General features: G+C 38.9%; 1 protein-coding gene across 1 annotated transcript in view; it reads right to left on the bottom strand.

Annotated features, from left to right (window-relative positions):
• Window positions 1-7944: 7944 nt before the first annotated feature.
• The window catches only part of LOC129067027 (adenylate cyclase type 10-like), a 45432-nt gene continuing 35985 nt past the window's right edge, over window positions 7945-17391 (bottom strand). The window contains 10 exon segments of the mRNA XM_054568742.1: window positions 7945-8022; window positions 8024-8072; window positions 8074-8273; window positions 8811-9009; window positions 9408-9525; window positions 9790-9908; window positions 10371-10467; window positions 10555-10759; window positions 12749-12907; window positions 13494-13667. Coding sequence (XP_054424717.1) covers window positions 7945-8022; window positions 8024-8072; window positions 8074-8273; window positions 8811-9009; window positions 9408-9525; window positions 9790-9908; window positions 10371-10467; window positions 10555-10759; window positions 12749-12907; window positions 13494-13667 — 1398 coding nt within the window.

Below are 17391 nucleotides of genomic sequence, written 5' to 3'. Positions count from 1 at the left end.
AAGTGGGACTGACTATAATGGGGACTAAAATAATTTTTTTTGGGTGATTGAAATGTTGTCTATCATGATCATGGGTGTATACACTTGAAAACTCAATAAAAATAGATGCATTTTCTTGTGTGTAAATTATATTTTGATAAAGTTGATATTAAAAATATTTGAAAGATCATTGGGAAATCATTAAAATAGTCTTAGAGAGGAAAAAGCTCTTTAAAGTATTATATAAAACTCAGAAGCCCTAACATAGTTCATATATACATTAAAATAGATACATTAAAATAAATTACGGACAGGCTGATACCTTTTTCTCTGTGACAAAAATCACCATGAACAAAAGACAAAACACAAAATGAAGAAAAATTCTGCAACTCATACAAAGGCAGGGGGCTCATTTCCCTTAACCTTACAAATCAATTGAAAAACAAATACTTACTAGAATATGGTGATAGGATATATACATATAGCTCATACAAAAGGAAATATAAACATAGTAAAGATGTTAACTTCATATAAGAGAAATGCAATTAGAAGTACAGTAAGAATGATTTAAACAAAAATGGTGGTTAAAGAATTGTAAAAATTCTGTCTCCATAAAAGCAATAAGAAAACTGGTAAAATTAGTCAGACTCAACTCTTTCAGAACTCTGGAAATTAAACAATGGCCCTGACTGGCATGACTCAGTGGATTGAGTGCTGGTCTGCAAACCAAAGGGTCACAGGTTTGATTCCCAGTCAGGGCACATGACTGGGTTGCGGGCCAGGTCCCCAGTGGGGGGGCGTGTGAGAGGCAACCACACGTTGATGTTTCCCTCTCTTTCTCCCTCCCTTCCTCTTTGTCTAAATATAAATTTTTAAAAATTAAAAAATAATAATAGTTTGCATCAATTCAAGGACTGTTTACTCAAGAAAAATGTGTTTTCCCCTTCTTGTCTGATTTTAAAACACAGCTTCATAAAGCATCACTGATGGAAACACCATTCATTAGGTGTAACTTTTATGACAGTAACAATATAAAATGGAAGGAGGGAATTGGCTACGTAAGAGAAGTTTTTGTACATTACTGAAATTAAGTTGGCATTAATCTGAACTAGATTGTTTTAAATTAGAATGCAAACTGTAGTCTCAACAGCAATCACTAAGAAAATAACTCAAAATTATATAGTAAAAAAGTGACAAGGGAATTAAAAATAAAATGAAAATAAAAATTAGCTATTTAATACAGGGTCCGGCACAAATAATGCCCCTTTTTTATTACAAAATCATAAGCATGTAATTCTGTAACATAACAATATCACACTCAAGCACACCATATGACATTTTTGGTGAAATGTTCAAATTAAAACTATAAATTATTACATCCATATAATTACCCTACCAACCACAGTCAAGCAGGCCTTACTTCTGCCAGGACCCTGTATAATAAAAAACAATCGTAGAACAGAGGGAAAAGCATTAGATAAATATACAAGATGGCAGACATAAATCCTTTCTTATCAGTAGTTACATTGAATGTAAATAGATTAAAAGGCAGAGGTTGGCAGAATGGATAAAAAAACATACAATCCAACTATATGATGCCTATAGGAGACAAACTTCAGATTCAAAACACAAGCTGGTTGAAAGTAAAAGTATGGAAAAACATATATCATGCAAATTGGCTAAAGTGAGTAGGAATGGCTACACTATTATCAGACAAAATAGATTTTAGGACAAAAACTGTTACCACTGACCAAAAAAAGGGCAGCTTCTACTGATGAAAGAGTCAGGAGGCTACACCAATCATGAATATGTGTGTACCTAACAACAAAATTTCAAAATATATGAAGCAAAAACTGACAGAACAGAAAGGAAAATAGACACTTAACCAGTAATAGTTATAGACTTCAATATCCCATTTTCAATAATGGATAGAACAAGTAGACAGAATATCAACAAGGAACTAGTACACGTGAACAATATTATAGATCAACTGGACCTAACAGACATTTGTAGAGCACTCTATCCAACAAAAGCATGTATGTGTAACATTCTCCAGGATAAACAAATCTCAATGATTTTAAAACAATTGAAATCATACAAAATATGTTTTCTGACCATAATGGAATGAAATTATAAATAACAGAAGTAAATTTTGAAAACTCACAAGTATGGGGAAATTAAACAACAAGCTACTAAATAAAATACGGGTCAAAGAAGAAACACAAATGGAATTAGAAATGCTTTGAGATGAAAATGTGATATAGCAACACACAGGGGATGCAGCAAAAGAGCCTACAGGGAAATTCATAGCTATAAACACCTATATTAAGAAATAAGACCTCACATCACTAACCTAAACTTCCACTTGAAGAAACTAGAAACAGAAGAAAAAACTAAACCCAAAACAAGCAGAAGGAAGAAAATAATAAAGATTAGAGCAGAAATTAATGAAATAGAGACTAGAAAATGAATGAAATGGAAAGCAATAGGAAAAAAACCCAAACAAACCAAGATTTGGTTCTTTGAAAAGATCAACAAAATTGACAAACCTTAGCTAGACTGGCCAAGAAAAAAGAGAAGACTCAAATTACTAAATTAGGAATGAAAGTGGAGAAAGAACTCATAAAATCTCATATCATCCTTTTATAAGGATTTTATGAGATGAAAAGGATGATTAGGAGTACTATGAACAATTAGATACCAACAGATTAGATAACCTAGATGAATTGACAAATTCCTAGAAAGACACAAACTACAGAAATTGACTCAAGAAATAGAAAATTTGAATAGACCTGTAACAAATTAAGAGGTTTATTAGTAATCACACAATTTCCTACAAAGAGAAGTCCAAGCCCACCTGTGAATGGCCTTCCTGGTGAATTTTACCAAATACTAAGAAAAACATGAAAATCATTCTTTTACAAACTCTTCCAAAAAATGGAAAAGGAAGAAATACTTCATAACTCATTCTGAGAAGCCAGTTTTCCCCGATGCACAAACCAGAAAAAGAGGTCATAAAAAAACCACAGGCCAACCCAAAAAATCCTCAAAAAATGCTAGCAATAAAACTCAGAAAAAAATAGAAAGGATTATGTACTATGACAAAGTAGGATTTATCCCAGGAGTGCAAGGTTGGTTCCACATATGAAAATCAATATGATACATCCCCTATTAATTTTTTAAAACAGCCAAAACTACATGATCATTTCAATAGGTGACAGCAGATGCATTTATCAGAATCTAACACACTGCTATGATTAAAAAAAAAAAATTCAACAAACTAGGAGTAGCAGAGGATTTCCTCAACCTGACAAAGAGGATCTACAAAAAACTCACAGCTAACGTCATACCTAAAGGCGAAAAACTGAAAGCTTTCCCCCTAATTCTGAGAACAAGTAAAAAATGTCCACTCTTGACAATTTTATTGAACATTGTACCAGAGGTTCTAGCAAGTGCAATCAAGCAAGGAAAATAAATAAATGGCATCCAGATTGGAAAGGAAGACACAAAATCATCTCTATTTACAGATGACATGATCTTAAATATAGAAAATCCTAAGGAATCCACAAAATACTTAAAGCTAATAAATGAGTTCAGAAAAGTTTCAGGGTACAAAATCAATACACAAAAATCGGTTTTATTTCTATACATTAGCAATGAATAATTCAAAAATGAAAATTAAGAAAAATGTCATTTATAATAGCACCCTGAAGAATAAAATATTTAGACATAAATTTAACAAAAGAAGTACAAGAGTTGTACATTGAAAACTAAAAACATCATGGAAAAAAATTAAAGAAGACCTAAGTATGTGGAAAAGCCATTTTCATGGATCAGAAGACTTATTATTAAGACAACAATTTTTCCCAAATTGATCTACAGAATCTATACAATCTCTATCAAAATTAGGGCTACCCTTTTTGTAAAAATTGACAAGTTGATCCTAAAATTCATTTGGAAGTGCAAGGGACCCAGAATGGGAAAAAAAAAAATCTTGAAAAATAATAATGAAGTTGGAGGACTCACACTTCCTGATTTTAAAACTTACTACAAAGCTACAATAATCAAGACTTGTGTACTGCCATAAGGACCTACACGTAGACCAATGGAATAAAATAGAGAGTTCAGGAAAAAAATACCCTACATCTAATAAAACCACACCTCAGCAAGAGTGCCAAGTCATTTAAATGAGGGGGAAAAAATAGTCTAACAAATGGTGTTGAGATAAGTGTATATCCACATGCCAAAAATGAATTTGGACTCATTTCCAAAATTTGGACTTCACTCACACTACATGCAAAAATGAACTCAAAATGAATCAAAAAAGTAAATGTAAGAGATTAACAGTTAGATAACACTAAGTTTTATAACTGAGAAGAAAAAAAGAGGAGTAAATCTTTGTGACCTCATTTTAGGCAATGGCTTCTAAGACATGACACTTAAAGCACAAATGACCAGTCAAAGAAAAAAAAGAGATAAATTGGACTTCATCAAAACTAAACCCTTTTGTGCTGCAAAATGATGCCATCATGAAAGTGAAAAGACAGCTCACAGAATGAGAGAAAATATTTGTAAATCAAATCTGATAAGGGTCTAGTACCAAAGATATATTAAAAAAACCTTTCAAGTTAAACAATAAAAGGCAAATAAACCAACACAAAATGGACAAAGGATTTAAATAAACATTTTTCCAAGAAGATATATAAGTGGCCAATAAGCTCATAAAAATGCTCAATGTGATTAGTCATTAAAGAAATGTAATTTAACAGCACAAGATACCACTTCTTACCCACTAGAATGGCTATAATCAAAATGACAATAACAACTGTTGGTGAGGACATGGAAAATTGGGACCCTCACACACTGCTGGTGGGAATGTAAATGATATATCAACTTTGGAGAACAATTTGACAATTTGACAGTTCCTTAATAAGTTAAAAACAGAATTTCTGTATGACCCAACAATTCCATTCCTAAGCATATACACAAGAGAACTGAAAACATGTTCATAAAAAAACTTGTATATGAAATTTTATAGGAGTGTTATTCATAATAGCCCAAAAGTGGAAACAACCCAAATGTCCATGAGGTGATGAATGGATAAATAAAATGTGGCATATCCATGCAATGGAACGTGCTACAACATGGATGAATCTTGAAAAGATTATGCTAAGTGAAGGAATCCAGACACAAAAGGCCCCATATTATGGTTCAATTTATATGAAATGTCCAGAAAAGGCAAATCCACAGAGACAGAAAGTAGACTAGTGGTTATTAAGGGTTCAGGGAAGGGAGAGTGAGGAGTGAATGCTAATGGACACAGAGTTCCTTTCTTGGGGGGCTAAAAACGTTCTGGAGTCATTGCTGATGGTTGCACAACTTTGTGATTTGCCAAAAGCCACTGAATTGCTCACCTTAAAAGGGTGAATTTTCCCAGTAAAATTCTTTAAGAGTTGCCAAAAGGGAAATATATGCAAAAAAGGAGCAACACAGTATGTCTTACTCGCACCATTGTGGGAAAGAAAGGTACAGCGAACGCTCATGTGTTACAGCTTGCATGTGCATAGAATAATTTTGCAAGGATACACAAGTAAGTGGTAACACAGATCGGCTCTGGGGAGGGAAACTGAGGGCTGGAGGGCAGAAATGGGAATGATTCTCACTGTTACACATTTTTGTCCTTTGAATTTTGTACCACACAAATGTATTATATATTTTTAAATATAAAAATTCAGTTGATAATAAGAGTTAACATCTACTGAGTGCCAGGTACTGCTCTAGCACTTTATTTACTCTTCACAATGACAATCTTTTGTCCTATTTGTAATCCTCATTTACAGAAAAGGAAAGTGAAGTGTAAAGAAGATATATTATATGATGAAAGTAACACAGCTAATATGTAGCAGCAGAGTTAGAGTTTGAGCCCAGGCTGTCTGGCCCAGAGTCGTTGCTGCTGACCGCAACTCTATATTGTTTCTCAGAAATTCAAAAGAGTAGAGGAGGAATAAGGAAGGAGAGGTTAAGAGACGGAGGAATGGAAGGGAGACAAGCGGGGAGTGGAGGGATGCGAAAAAAACGGTAACAAAAGGTGGGAGAAAAGGTGATTGTGGGGGTGAGGGGAGGGAGGCATGCGCAAACCAAACAGAATGATTTAAATGGCAAGTACAGGCTTCCCTTTCTCAAATATCTCCCTGTGAGCCCTTAAAATTCTGATCTTGGTTATTTGAACAAAATATTGAAGATTGGATACAGGATAGCCTACTGTGGCTAGGTCCCATTAAGGCCTATATAGCCTAGTGATTAAGAGCATAAGCTCTGGAATTAAATTGGAGTTAGAACCCCAGCTCCATTTTTGTGGCTGTGTTTCTTGGAATAAAACCTTCCTAAGGTTCAGTCTCTTCATCTGGAATACAAGAATAATAAAAATACTTGCTTCACAGAACTGACATAAAGATTTAAAGAATGTATTTCACACACGGAGTGAAGGTTAAATGATATAGCTATCATAACATTAGTTAACTGATTTTATGAACACTAGATGATTGAGTTATAAAGTATAAAAATCAGTGGGAAGGTCATGCTCTGTGGAAGAAAGACCATCAAACAGATAAAGGCCAAAGGCAGCAACCCCGAAAGGGGTAGAATAAAGAAGCAGAGAGCTGGAGTCATACCCTCTGGCGATTTCAGTTTTACATTGAAATGATCAAAATCACATAATGCAAAGGAGAAACTAATTCCCACTATGTACCTCTCAAAAGATTCCTTGACTTTTTAAAAAAGTTAAAAAAATTTTTTTATTGTGGCCCTGGCCGATAAGTTCAGTTGGGTAGAGCATTGTCCTGAAATGCCAAGGTTGCAGGTTCTATCACTGGTCAGGGCACAGAATCAACCGATGAATGCATAAATAAGTGGAACAACAAATTGATGTTTCTCTCTGTTCCTTCCATGCCCCCCCAATCTATAAATAAAAATTAAAAAAATTATTGTATATTCTATTACAGTTGTCCCAATATTTTTCCCTTTTGTCCCCCTCCACCCTGCCCACCCCTCTCTCCCACAGTCAATCCCCGCTTTGTTGTCCCTGTCCATAGGTCATTCATACACGTTCTTTGACCAAGCAGTCTGTTTCCACATCTGTGCCCAAAGTGGGCAACCCGCACTGTCAGCCTGCTTTCATGTGATGACCACCTCTTTATGAGGGCCATGTTTCCTGTCTGCTAATGGATCCCACCTCATATGAGATGGAATCAGTTCATCTCAAACTCTCCCAGACCTCTGGTCTACCCTTGGTTTTAATTTTTCTAGAGTTGTGCAAATGACAGTACAGAGTTAAGAAAGATCTAAGTGTCATGCTTCACCAATATAGGCTTTTTATTTTGACAAAGATACAGATAGTTGTGACTGTAAAAGGCTAGTATATTTAATATGTAAACTACACAGTATCTTAAAAAGGAGAATTTGGGGTATTTCTTTGTGTTATATACAATAAGAGACTCATGATCCCTTCAGGTGATTTTTTTTGTTTGTTTTAACAGTTGCATTCTTAAATTTCTTCTTTATCCCTCTTCTCCTTGACATCAGCCACTCTGTCATATCCTGAAAACAGGAACATAAAAACACGAAGAATATCCTTAGCAATTACAGATTTAACTTGTGACCCTGTAAATGGAGATTTGCTGGGCCCTGAGACAAGAAACTACTTCTTTCCTCTCTTTTTCTTGCCTACATCATAATTTACCTTCATAGACATTATGTTGTTATTTTTAAGGCTCTTTCTCCCTTAATGATTATCCAGCTACTTGGAACAATCTGGTTGTTTAAACTCAAACCAAGCAGGAACTTTCTACATTTATGGATTCTACATGTTGAAATAAAGGTCTGGCAGAGGCTCTTGCATTATTTAGCAATCTGTCTAGGCAGGGTCCTGAACTAATGAGGGGAGAGTAATTATCTCTGGAGCAAAGACTAACTCCCTGTATCTGTGTGTCCTTTCTTACTTTGGAGGTGAAGCCTTTGGCTGCTTGTGAGTAAGAATCTGAGATTGTTCTTTATGTCTCTCAGACAAGGGTTCCAGGAAGGAATGCTTACTCTGAATTCCCTTGAAAGGACTTGTTCTCCTCCAGGAATTCTTCCTCTATCCAAATCCTGGTCAAGCAGGTGTCAAAAGGCCTGACGACGTTAGTCAAAGGCATGACTTCTCTCTTTCCATTTCTTATTACAGAGGCTTTAAGCTCAGAAACCCACTGATGATAGACAGGGCAGGTCACACATCGAGAGAAAAACTCCTTGAAGTACTGAAAGGAAAGGAAAGAAGGTCAGTTAGTTCATGGATTAGTGTACTTTCTTCCCTCCACTCCACTCTAGCAGAACTTATCACAGTTCCCAGTCAGCATACTCACTCAGGGTTGGGGGAACAAGGAGGAGTTATTGGTGGCAAAGTAGGGCCAGAAAATCGGCTTGAAATACAGAGGAACTAGAATGTCTTACACTCAGAAGACAAGACTGTAGAGAGATGTATTAAATTATAGACTTGCCAGAGGGGGTCCATTGAGAAGGGCTAAATATTAATGTTTTAATGGTACTGGGTGGTAGCTGGGCAAAGGCTTCCTCTGCCTTTGGATCCAGTCCTGACTTACATGCAAGGATATCTGGGAGGGTACGTGAGTTCAGTGGAAAGACTTCCTAGGTGGGGAAAAAATGGGACTCAAGAGGTAAAAAGATTCAGAGGCTGCAGAGAGAAGAGTAAGGGACAGATGCAGGTGGCAGAAAGAGTACCACAGGGTCAAACTGCAACTTAGGTGTTTGCTGAAGGACAGTAGAGAAACAGGTACCTTTATGATTTGACCCTGAGTCTCTAGGCTAATGTGCATAAAGACACCCTCTGGCATTTTCTGTAACATTAGCACGTGGCACTCTAGGAATCGGACAAAGCCATGTGAACCAAACAGTGAGGCATTGGTTCTTTTCACCAACTGGCGAGCCTTGGAGAAGTGGTACTCAACCAGGTTCCACTGTGAGTCCTGGGCAAACCTGGAAGAAAAAAATCACAGCTCTCAGCTCTGTCCCCTGCTCACCAACCATGGCTCTTTCATAGATACATTATTTATTTAAGGCTCTAAAACCTCCTTGATAGTGAGAATTGTGATGCCGGCAAGTGGCCAAAGCTGCTAACTTGCCATGCAAGGAGATGAATGACAGTCAGCCTTGCCGTGGGTTATCTAGCACTGAAATGTAACCCTAAACTTAACCCTCAACCTGCAGGCCTAAGCCTGTTAATGAAAAAGAAGAAAAGAAGAACCCTTCTAACAGGATAGGGATGGAAAGTGAATGGTATTTAGAAGTGGGTTGGGGAGAGGGGTGTGAAATAATGACTTCATGATGTCCTTAAATTCTACCCTTTCTCATCTTTCTCATAGACCTCATATTACCACATGGCCAGAGAGGAGTGGATCCCCAGCATGACATTGCTCTGAGAAGTTAGAACCCAGCTATGCTCATAGCATTGAATGAAACGCAGACACTCTTCAAAGGGCCGAAACAGCAGTCCTGTGGACAGAGAAGGTAAGCAGGCTACTAGAAGTTGTCCATGTACAAACTGGTTTTGAAGGTGTGTGGTACAGGGGAGGAGAAAACATCTGAAAGGCAGACCCCCCTGAATCACAATGTGGTTCCTAGACTTTACAGAGCCAAGGGATGGGAGCAGAGGCCATGTCAGAGGGACTGGCTCATGACTGCCTGTGTTCCAAACCTAGGGCCCCGTACGAGGTCTGAATCCCACAGGAGTACAACAGAGCTCTGCACAAGGTTTACCTTTTCCGTAGAGCAGCAGGTCTAAGCAAGCAGAATAGAAGCAGGCCAGGCCAAGGGTATCATGGCCCTGGGAAATGAGTGCCCACTGACTGCCCAGCACGTGGACACACAGATCAAATCTGCCGAAACACAGAGCCACTGGGTTCAGCTAGGCAGGGGGGAGCATGGTGCAAGACAGGAGGGGATCTTAAAACTTCAAAGCAGCCTAACATCTGGTACACATCCCCTCCACAGCTCTTTATATGGCGAGCATCTGTGCCTGGGATCAGAGCTGTCTCTAAGCAAAGGAAGTGGGAAAACACCTCTAAGACAGTTTCCAGGGTCTAAAACTACTGCAATTCTCTACCTCCCTAAAGAAAAATGGGGAAAAAAATGAAAGAGTATGTAGCAGCTCAGACTCTACACTTTCCACTCCTGACCCCCACACTTAAGACAATGCTTCCTGCGGTGACTAGAGAAGAGACAGCCCTGGCTGTGGAAATGAACTCCATCTCCCTCTCCACTATAAAATTCTCTGGGATATCCTCCCTTCCCCTCTTGGGCAACAAATAGACATGACAAAAAAAAAATGATCTTAATACTCCTTCTTCAGAAATGCAGATCTGAAGAGAACGGAGAGAACCAGATTCTCCAGAGCTGGTTTCTTGAGGTATCCGCATATCTCATGAGCTTGAAAACCTAAGGAGGTAAAAGACCATTGTGTGAGGTATAGTTGTGACCCTGGCCTCTGAAAGCCATAGGCCCACCAGCCCCAAGCCCCCTTACCCAGCTTGATGGAGAAGTCAAGATGGCCGAGGCAGAGCTTGGTGTAGGCCAAGGCCTGCATGAGCTGGGCTGTGGCCAACAGTCCCTCCCTGGAGAACCAACATAGGCTGCTTTTCTGAATGGCCATTTTCTCACAGTGCAGCCACTTCTCCCTGTCTCCCACATTCTGGGAGAACTGGGAGAGGGCCACATAGGTGGAGACAATCTGCAGGGCAACAAACACAGGGCAAAATATTCTGACTGTACCTTCACACGACATGTCCATCTCGTCCTTTTTTTGGCATGAGTGCCCACGCTGGTGCCGTGCTGCCCATTCTATCAGGACTCCGTGGTCCCTACCACTCACCTCCACTCCAGCTATGAAAACATACTTACACTTCTAATTTGATTATTATCATTGCCTGTTTTTTAAACAAACCACTTTCTCAACCTACCATTCTTCTTTTTCTCTAATCCAAGACTTTCCCTTTCAAAACAGTGGCCAAACCTCATCTGTGTTTTCTCTAATTAAGGTCTAATTATCTAATTTCTCTGTGTTTCATCTGATTTTTATTCCTTACAGCTCTTCAGAATTTCTGCTAGATCTCTGTTGTAACTATGTGCACATTTGACATAGCTGATGACTCACTTCTCAGAATCATCTTCACTAGGTTTGCAGGACACCATGCTCTCTTGGTTTTTTTACCTGCTTCTCTGGCAACTTCTCCGGTTCTTGTGCTGGTTTCTCCTTAATCCTGAACCCTCAATGTTGCAGTTGTTAACTCAGTTCTTAGACCTTCTCTCATTCTCTTGGTGATCTAAGTTTCGTGGCTTTAAATGCCATTTACACACTGATAATTCCATATTTCTATTTCCAGGCCAGACCTCTCTCATGAACCCCCCAACGCCTCTCATGAACCCCATACTTGTATATTCAACTGCCCTCTCAACATCTCCACCTGGATGTCTAATGAGCATCGCAACTTAAATCTGTCCTTGTGGCCAATCTTTCCCCAAATCTGTTCCTTCTACAGACTTCCCCATCCCATTTAAGAGCATTTCTAGCCCTTTAGTAGTCCTCATTGCAAATCTGGGATTATCCTTTACTCTTTTCTTTCTCTCACATTCCAGAATTAACCCATGAGTGAAACCTGCTGGCTCTCTTGACAGAACACCATTTCTCCTCTTCCTCTGCCACCACAATCCAGGCCAACCATCTCTTGCCTGTATGATTGTAATAGCTTCCTATCTGGTCTCCCTGCTTCCTCTCTTGCCCTCTTCAGTTTATTCTAAATACAGTAGCCAGAATAACCTTATTAAAATATAAGTAGACACTGTCATTCTCTTCTAAGAACCCACCAAAGGTTTCCCATCTTTAGAGAAAATGCCCAAACCCCTACAGTGGTCTACACGGCCTGTATGATCTGCCATCCTCCCTACCCCAGACCTTTTCCTACCTAGTCACACTGGCTTCCTCACTGTTCCTCAAACACAGCGGGCATGCCTTATGTGTTCACTATGTCCTCTGCCTGTAGACTCTTCAACTAGATAGCCATATGGCTTACTGTCTTCAGATATTCACCCAAATGTCACCTGCTCAGTGAGGCTTTCTCAGACCACCTTGTTTAAAACTGCACCCATCAGCTCCTAAAACCTCATGTCCCCCTCCCTCCACTTAATTTTTTTCCATGGCATTTATTCATGTCACCTAACGTACTTGTATATTTCATTTATTTTCTGTTTCCCTGGAACTGAGATCAGTACCTGGCACATAATAGTTATTCATTAGTTATTTGTTGAACAAATGGATGAGAGAGAGAGAAAGAGAGAGAAATTAGTAAGTTTCTCTTCCTTCTTTTTTTTCAAGTCAGCAATTTGAATCCTTTTTTTAGATCATGAACTTCTTGGAGAATCTGATGAAAGCTATTACTCCTTTCTGACCTCCCACAACTCCCCAAATGCCTTTTTGAGCACACACATAAAGTTCTACATTTAATTAAAGGAGTTTACAAGTAGCCTTATGCTTGGAAAACCCATCTATAAACTGCAAGCTGAGAAATCCTGCTCCAACCCATGGTGTCTGGTTAAATCTGTGTTATTGTGGAACCATGCAAACCAGGAAGTTGGTAGCGTCTTTCTCCCTAGCATTTTAGGTTTCTGAGTAAGGTTTGGAGGTAAAACAAGGACTTTTTTTTTTTTTTTCCCCAAACTTTACCTGGGCTTCATTTGCAAACTCCTCGGCTGAATTCTTCTGCATCAGAGTGGCCAGGCAGGCAAACCTGTGGCTGCTGGCTGTGGCCTCCAGATTATAGAGCTGCCAGAGCAGGGAGAGGCAGTGCACCCGCTGGTGCAGGACTGCCAACTTCTTACTGTTGTGAACACAGGGTGGTTAGCACACCTTATTCCTCACCAATGTCCAACTATCCCTCCCCACAGGAAATCCAAGTCTACACATCAGTGGGCCATATACAGACTTCCAAACTCAGAAATGTTTCTGGGATCCCACTACTTTTAATCCCATTGACCTTTTTAACTCATCCCTCTTGAACAGGAAAAGTTCAGAGAGGTTTTTTTATAAAGGTTCATTCTTTGAATTGTTATTTTGGTTAAATATATTTCCTATAAACTAATATAGCTCAATAACTAGGTAGCAATTTAATATTTTCATATCAGAGAAATAATATTAAATTGCTACCTAGTTATATATCTATGTATGTAACACACATGCACACACATATACCCCTGTCTTTTAGAGAGACAGGGTAACACCACAATCCAAAAACAAAAGTCCTCATTCTGTTACATTTAATTGGCTGGGGAAGTAAGGTAGACTAGAACTGTCTGTGATGTGCTTGAAAAGAGCAGTCTCTGATCAATGTGGGGAAACTCTAGGCTGGGTCCTACTTTCATCCTCTGTGGTCCTAAAGGGGACCAGGGCAACTTAGCCAGTCTTCTCACATCTCACTAGGGTTGTTTGGACGTTGTTGGTTCAGGGAGTAGTAATGCCAATATTTTTCCAGGAATGTTTGGAAAAGAACACCAATCCAGGTCCAAGGGAAATTCCTTTTTAGCAGTCGAAGGGCTTGCCTAGCCAGTTTTTTGGCCAAGGTGATCTGTCCCATGTTGAAACAGACCTGGACATGAGAAAATAAGAAACAGTAATGTAAATGTGGGAAGAATACTATGGACATAACACACTGACTTTTTCATTTTGGGATGTGTACTTAGAGCCACTGAGGTGCTTGAGTGAGCAGAGCTGGAGCAGAGCCTGGCCACACCAACAAGCACTGGTAGGGCCATGAGCAAGTACAGGAGTGAAAAAAATAGGATTAAGGAAAAAACACCCTCCTTCCTCATCTCCCACACACTTGCCAGTGAGAAGTAGAGAAAGCTTGTGATTTAGAAACTGATGCTGCCAGACTGAGGTGGGATTGTCATTTGGGCAGGGATTCAGATTCTTCAGATGCACGTGGAAATACCACCACATCCCATGTCTCCCTAAATGGGCTGCACCACCATAGTCATTGTGGGGGTAGGAACTGGGGACCTATGTGAAGTTATTATATACCTTCCGGTTCTAAGGCTGAACCCTTCAAAAATGTGATCAAGTCTATGGTGATTCTAGAATAATTGTGGGAAGACTGCACAATAACTTCTTATAAAGGAACGGAATAATTATTTTACTTTGCTCCAAAGAGACCTTGGTTAAAACAGAAATAATGCAATATCGTGGACAATTCTAATATTTTATTTGGCTTTCAAAAGCATTATACACATTAGATTTACTCTCCTAACTCTCCTAACCTTATTTTAAGGTTTACATTAAAATTGGTTTTTATATTTTCAATTTAAAAAAATTTAAAGCTCAGCTCTCTAACAAAACATCCCCTATGGTTTTATGGATCCATTATTTATAAACTGCTAAATAATTATCCCAACACATTATGTTCTGTTTGATTTCATAGTAATAAGACTGGGAGAAGTTACCAAGCTCTCCCAAGTTATTTGTACACAATAAATAAGTTTACTTCTACGTGTCCTTTGAAAATGGAGTATCTCATAGTGTGCTTTCCTGAGAGTTTCTTTTTGTTACACAAATCTCATTCCATGATGGAATTTGTTATAATATAGAATGATTTGATTTTTTTAAAAAGCAAGAAGAAAAAGGAAGGGGGAGCCTATATATATTTATGTATGCTGGGCCCCTTTGGTAGAACACATTAAGATACATAACACTGGGGAAGGGATGCAGCGGCTAAGTGAAAGGGTTGGGGAGACTTTCAACTGTATGGTTTTTCCTTCTAGCTTTATTCAGTATTTCTGACATATAGTATTGTGTCAGTTTAATGTGGGCAATGTGATTTTTAAATTGAGATATAATTGGCCTATAAGACTGTTTTACTTTTAGTTGTACAACATAATGATTTGTTATATGTATATATTGCAAAATAATCACCACAATAAATTTAGTTAACATCTATCACCTCACAGTTACAGTTTTTTTATTGTGATAAGAACTTTAAGATCTCCTATCTTCACAATTTTCAAATATACAACACAGTTTTATTAACTATACTCACCACACTGCACATTACATCTACATGACTTACTTACCTTATAACTGGAAGTTGATACCTTTTGACCATCCTTACTCATTTACTCAACACATATATACTACACACACACACACACACACACACACACACACACTGCAATGAGCAAAGGGCATTACTAAGTAATTCATAGAAAAATAAATGACCAATAAACATAAAAATAATGTATCATACTCATTAAAAACAGATACTAAAATATAACTTTCATCTATGTATTAGCAAGTTTTAAAAAGACTAATAATATCTGATGTTGATAAGGATGTAAATAAATGGAAAAAACTTGAATTGATACATTTTTGGTGGACAATATGGCAATATATTTACTAAATGTAAAATCATTCGTTTCTTCTGCCTTATTATTTCCACATCTGGAAATTTCTCTTAGAGAAACACTCTCACAAAGGAAGAAAGAGATATTTACAAGAATATTCACTATTGCAATGTTTATAATAATAAAAAACTAGAGAAAATCTAAGTGCACATGAAGAGGAGAATGGCTAAATAAATTTTGATATATGCATACAGTGAAGTAATCGGCAGCTGTAACTATAATTAGATGTATATCAATGTGCACATAAATTCAGTCTGCATTATTAAGAATAAAAGTCAGCTACAGAAGAGAGTAAGCAATAGGATTCTATTTTAAAAATAGCAAAGCAGGACTTCCAGTCAAGATGGCAGCAGAGGCAGACATGGCTTGCCTCTTTGCACAACCACATCAAAATTACAACTAAAACAGAAAACAACCATCACTTAGAACCATCAGAAATAGAGTTGAATGGAAGTCTGACAACTACAGAATTAAAGAAACCATATCCATCCAGACTGGTAGGAGGGGTCCAGACATGAAATAGTCTGGTCCCACACCTATGTGTGGTAGATAAAAATTTGGGAGGGCTATCTTGGGAGCGAGGAGTGACAGCCCTGACAGCCCCACACCAGACCCCTCAGCCCAGGGTTTCCAGTGCCAGGAAGGTAAGTCCCCACAACTTCTGGCTGCAAAAATTGGGCAGGGATTGAGTCAGTGGAAGAAACTGCTGATGCCCCAAGTAGTTCCTCTTAAAGAACCCACACATGGACTCAACTACTCAGACTTACTCCCTTTGAGCTCCAGCACCAGGGTAGCAGCTTGAAAGGCACCAGTGGTATATAGGGAGAAACTGAAGTGTCTGGCATCAAGGTGAGCAGAGGCCATTGTCCCTTTTCTAAACCTTTCCCCAACAAAGCTGGCAAGCTAGTACCATATCTGAGACTCCATCAACCTGGCTAGCACTGTTACACCCTCCTTGGGGATCCTCAGAGGCTATGCCCCACCCAACTCACGGGCCCACAAAAGCTTCTTTTCCATATGAATGGCTGGTCTTGGCTCATGCTTCACAATTTCCTAAACCCTATTAAACAAGCAACAGCTGGCTTCAGTGAGTCCCAGGCCTGGCAGTAGCAACAGGGAGCCTAGATTCAGAGCTTGGCTTCACCTGGGAATCTCCAAGCTCAGCACAAGCAGCAGCCATCTCAGATTGCCTTACAGCTCAGCCAGGGTGTCCCAGGCAAAAACACAGGTGGGGGCTGACCTTGGCCTACATCACCCAGGAAACTCCAGGGCCAGCACACCCAGTGGACAGCTACGGACCATGCTAGAGCACCACCACGCTACTCCTGCACAGCTGATCCTCCATGGAGGGCAGAGGTTGCTGGTCTGTGGTCACAGCCAATCCTTGCAGCTGACTGGCCTGGGTAAATCCCTTCCATTGACCTTCCAACAGCAACCAAGGCTCAACTACAAGAGGAAGGTGTACTCATCCTGCATAAAGGGCGTACTTCGAATATCCAGCTTGGGTAATAGGGGAGGCTGTGCCACTGGATCCTGCAGTACACTTACTACATTAGACCACACTACTAAGACATGTAGTCAAAGCAGCTCTACCTAATACATAGAAACAAACACAGGGAGGGTGCCAAAATAAGGAGACAGAGAAACATGGCCCAAATGAAAGAACAGGACAAAACTCCGGAAAAAGAACTAACCGAAATTGAAATAAGCAATCTATCAGTTACAGAGTTCAAAACACTGTTTATAAGTATGCTCAAGGAACTGTTGAGGGCCTCAACAGCATAAAAAAGATCCAGTCAGAAATGAAGGATACACTAATTGAAACAGTGAACAATTTACAGAGAAACAACAGTAGAGTGGATGAAGCCAAGAATCAAATCAATGATTTGGACATAAGGAACCAAAAAACAACCA

Source organism: Pteronotus mesoamericanus, unplaced genomic scaffold (genome assembly GCF_021234165.1).
Source record: "Pteronotus mesoamericanus isolate MK-2021 breed Mesoamerican mustached bat unplaced genomic scaffold, CSHL_Meso_final contig_20, whole genome shotgun sequence".
Lineage (NCBI taxonomy): Eukaryota > Metazoa > Chordata > Mammalia > Chiroptera > Mormoopidae > Pteronotus > Pteronotus mesoamericanus.
Note: the sequence above shows the minus strand (reverse complement) of the source record. Positions and strands in the feature narration are given on the sequence as shown.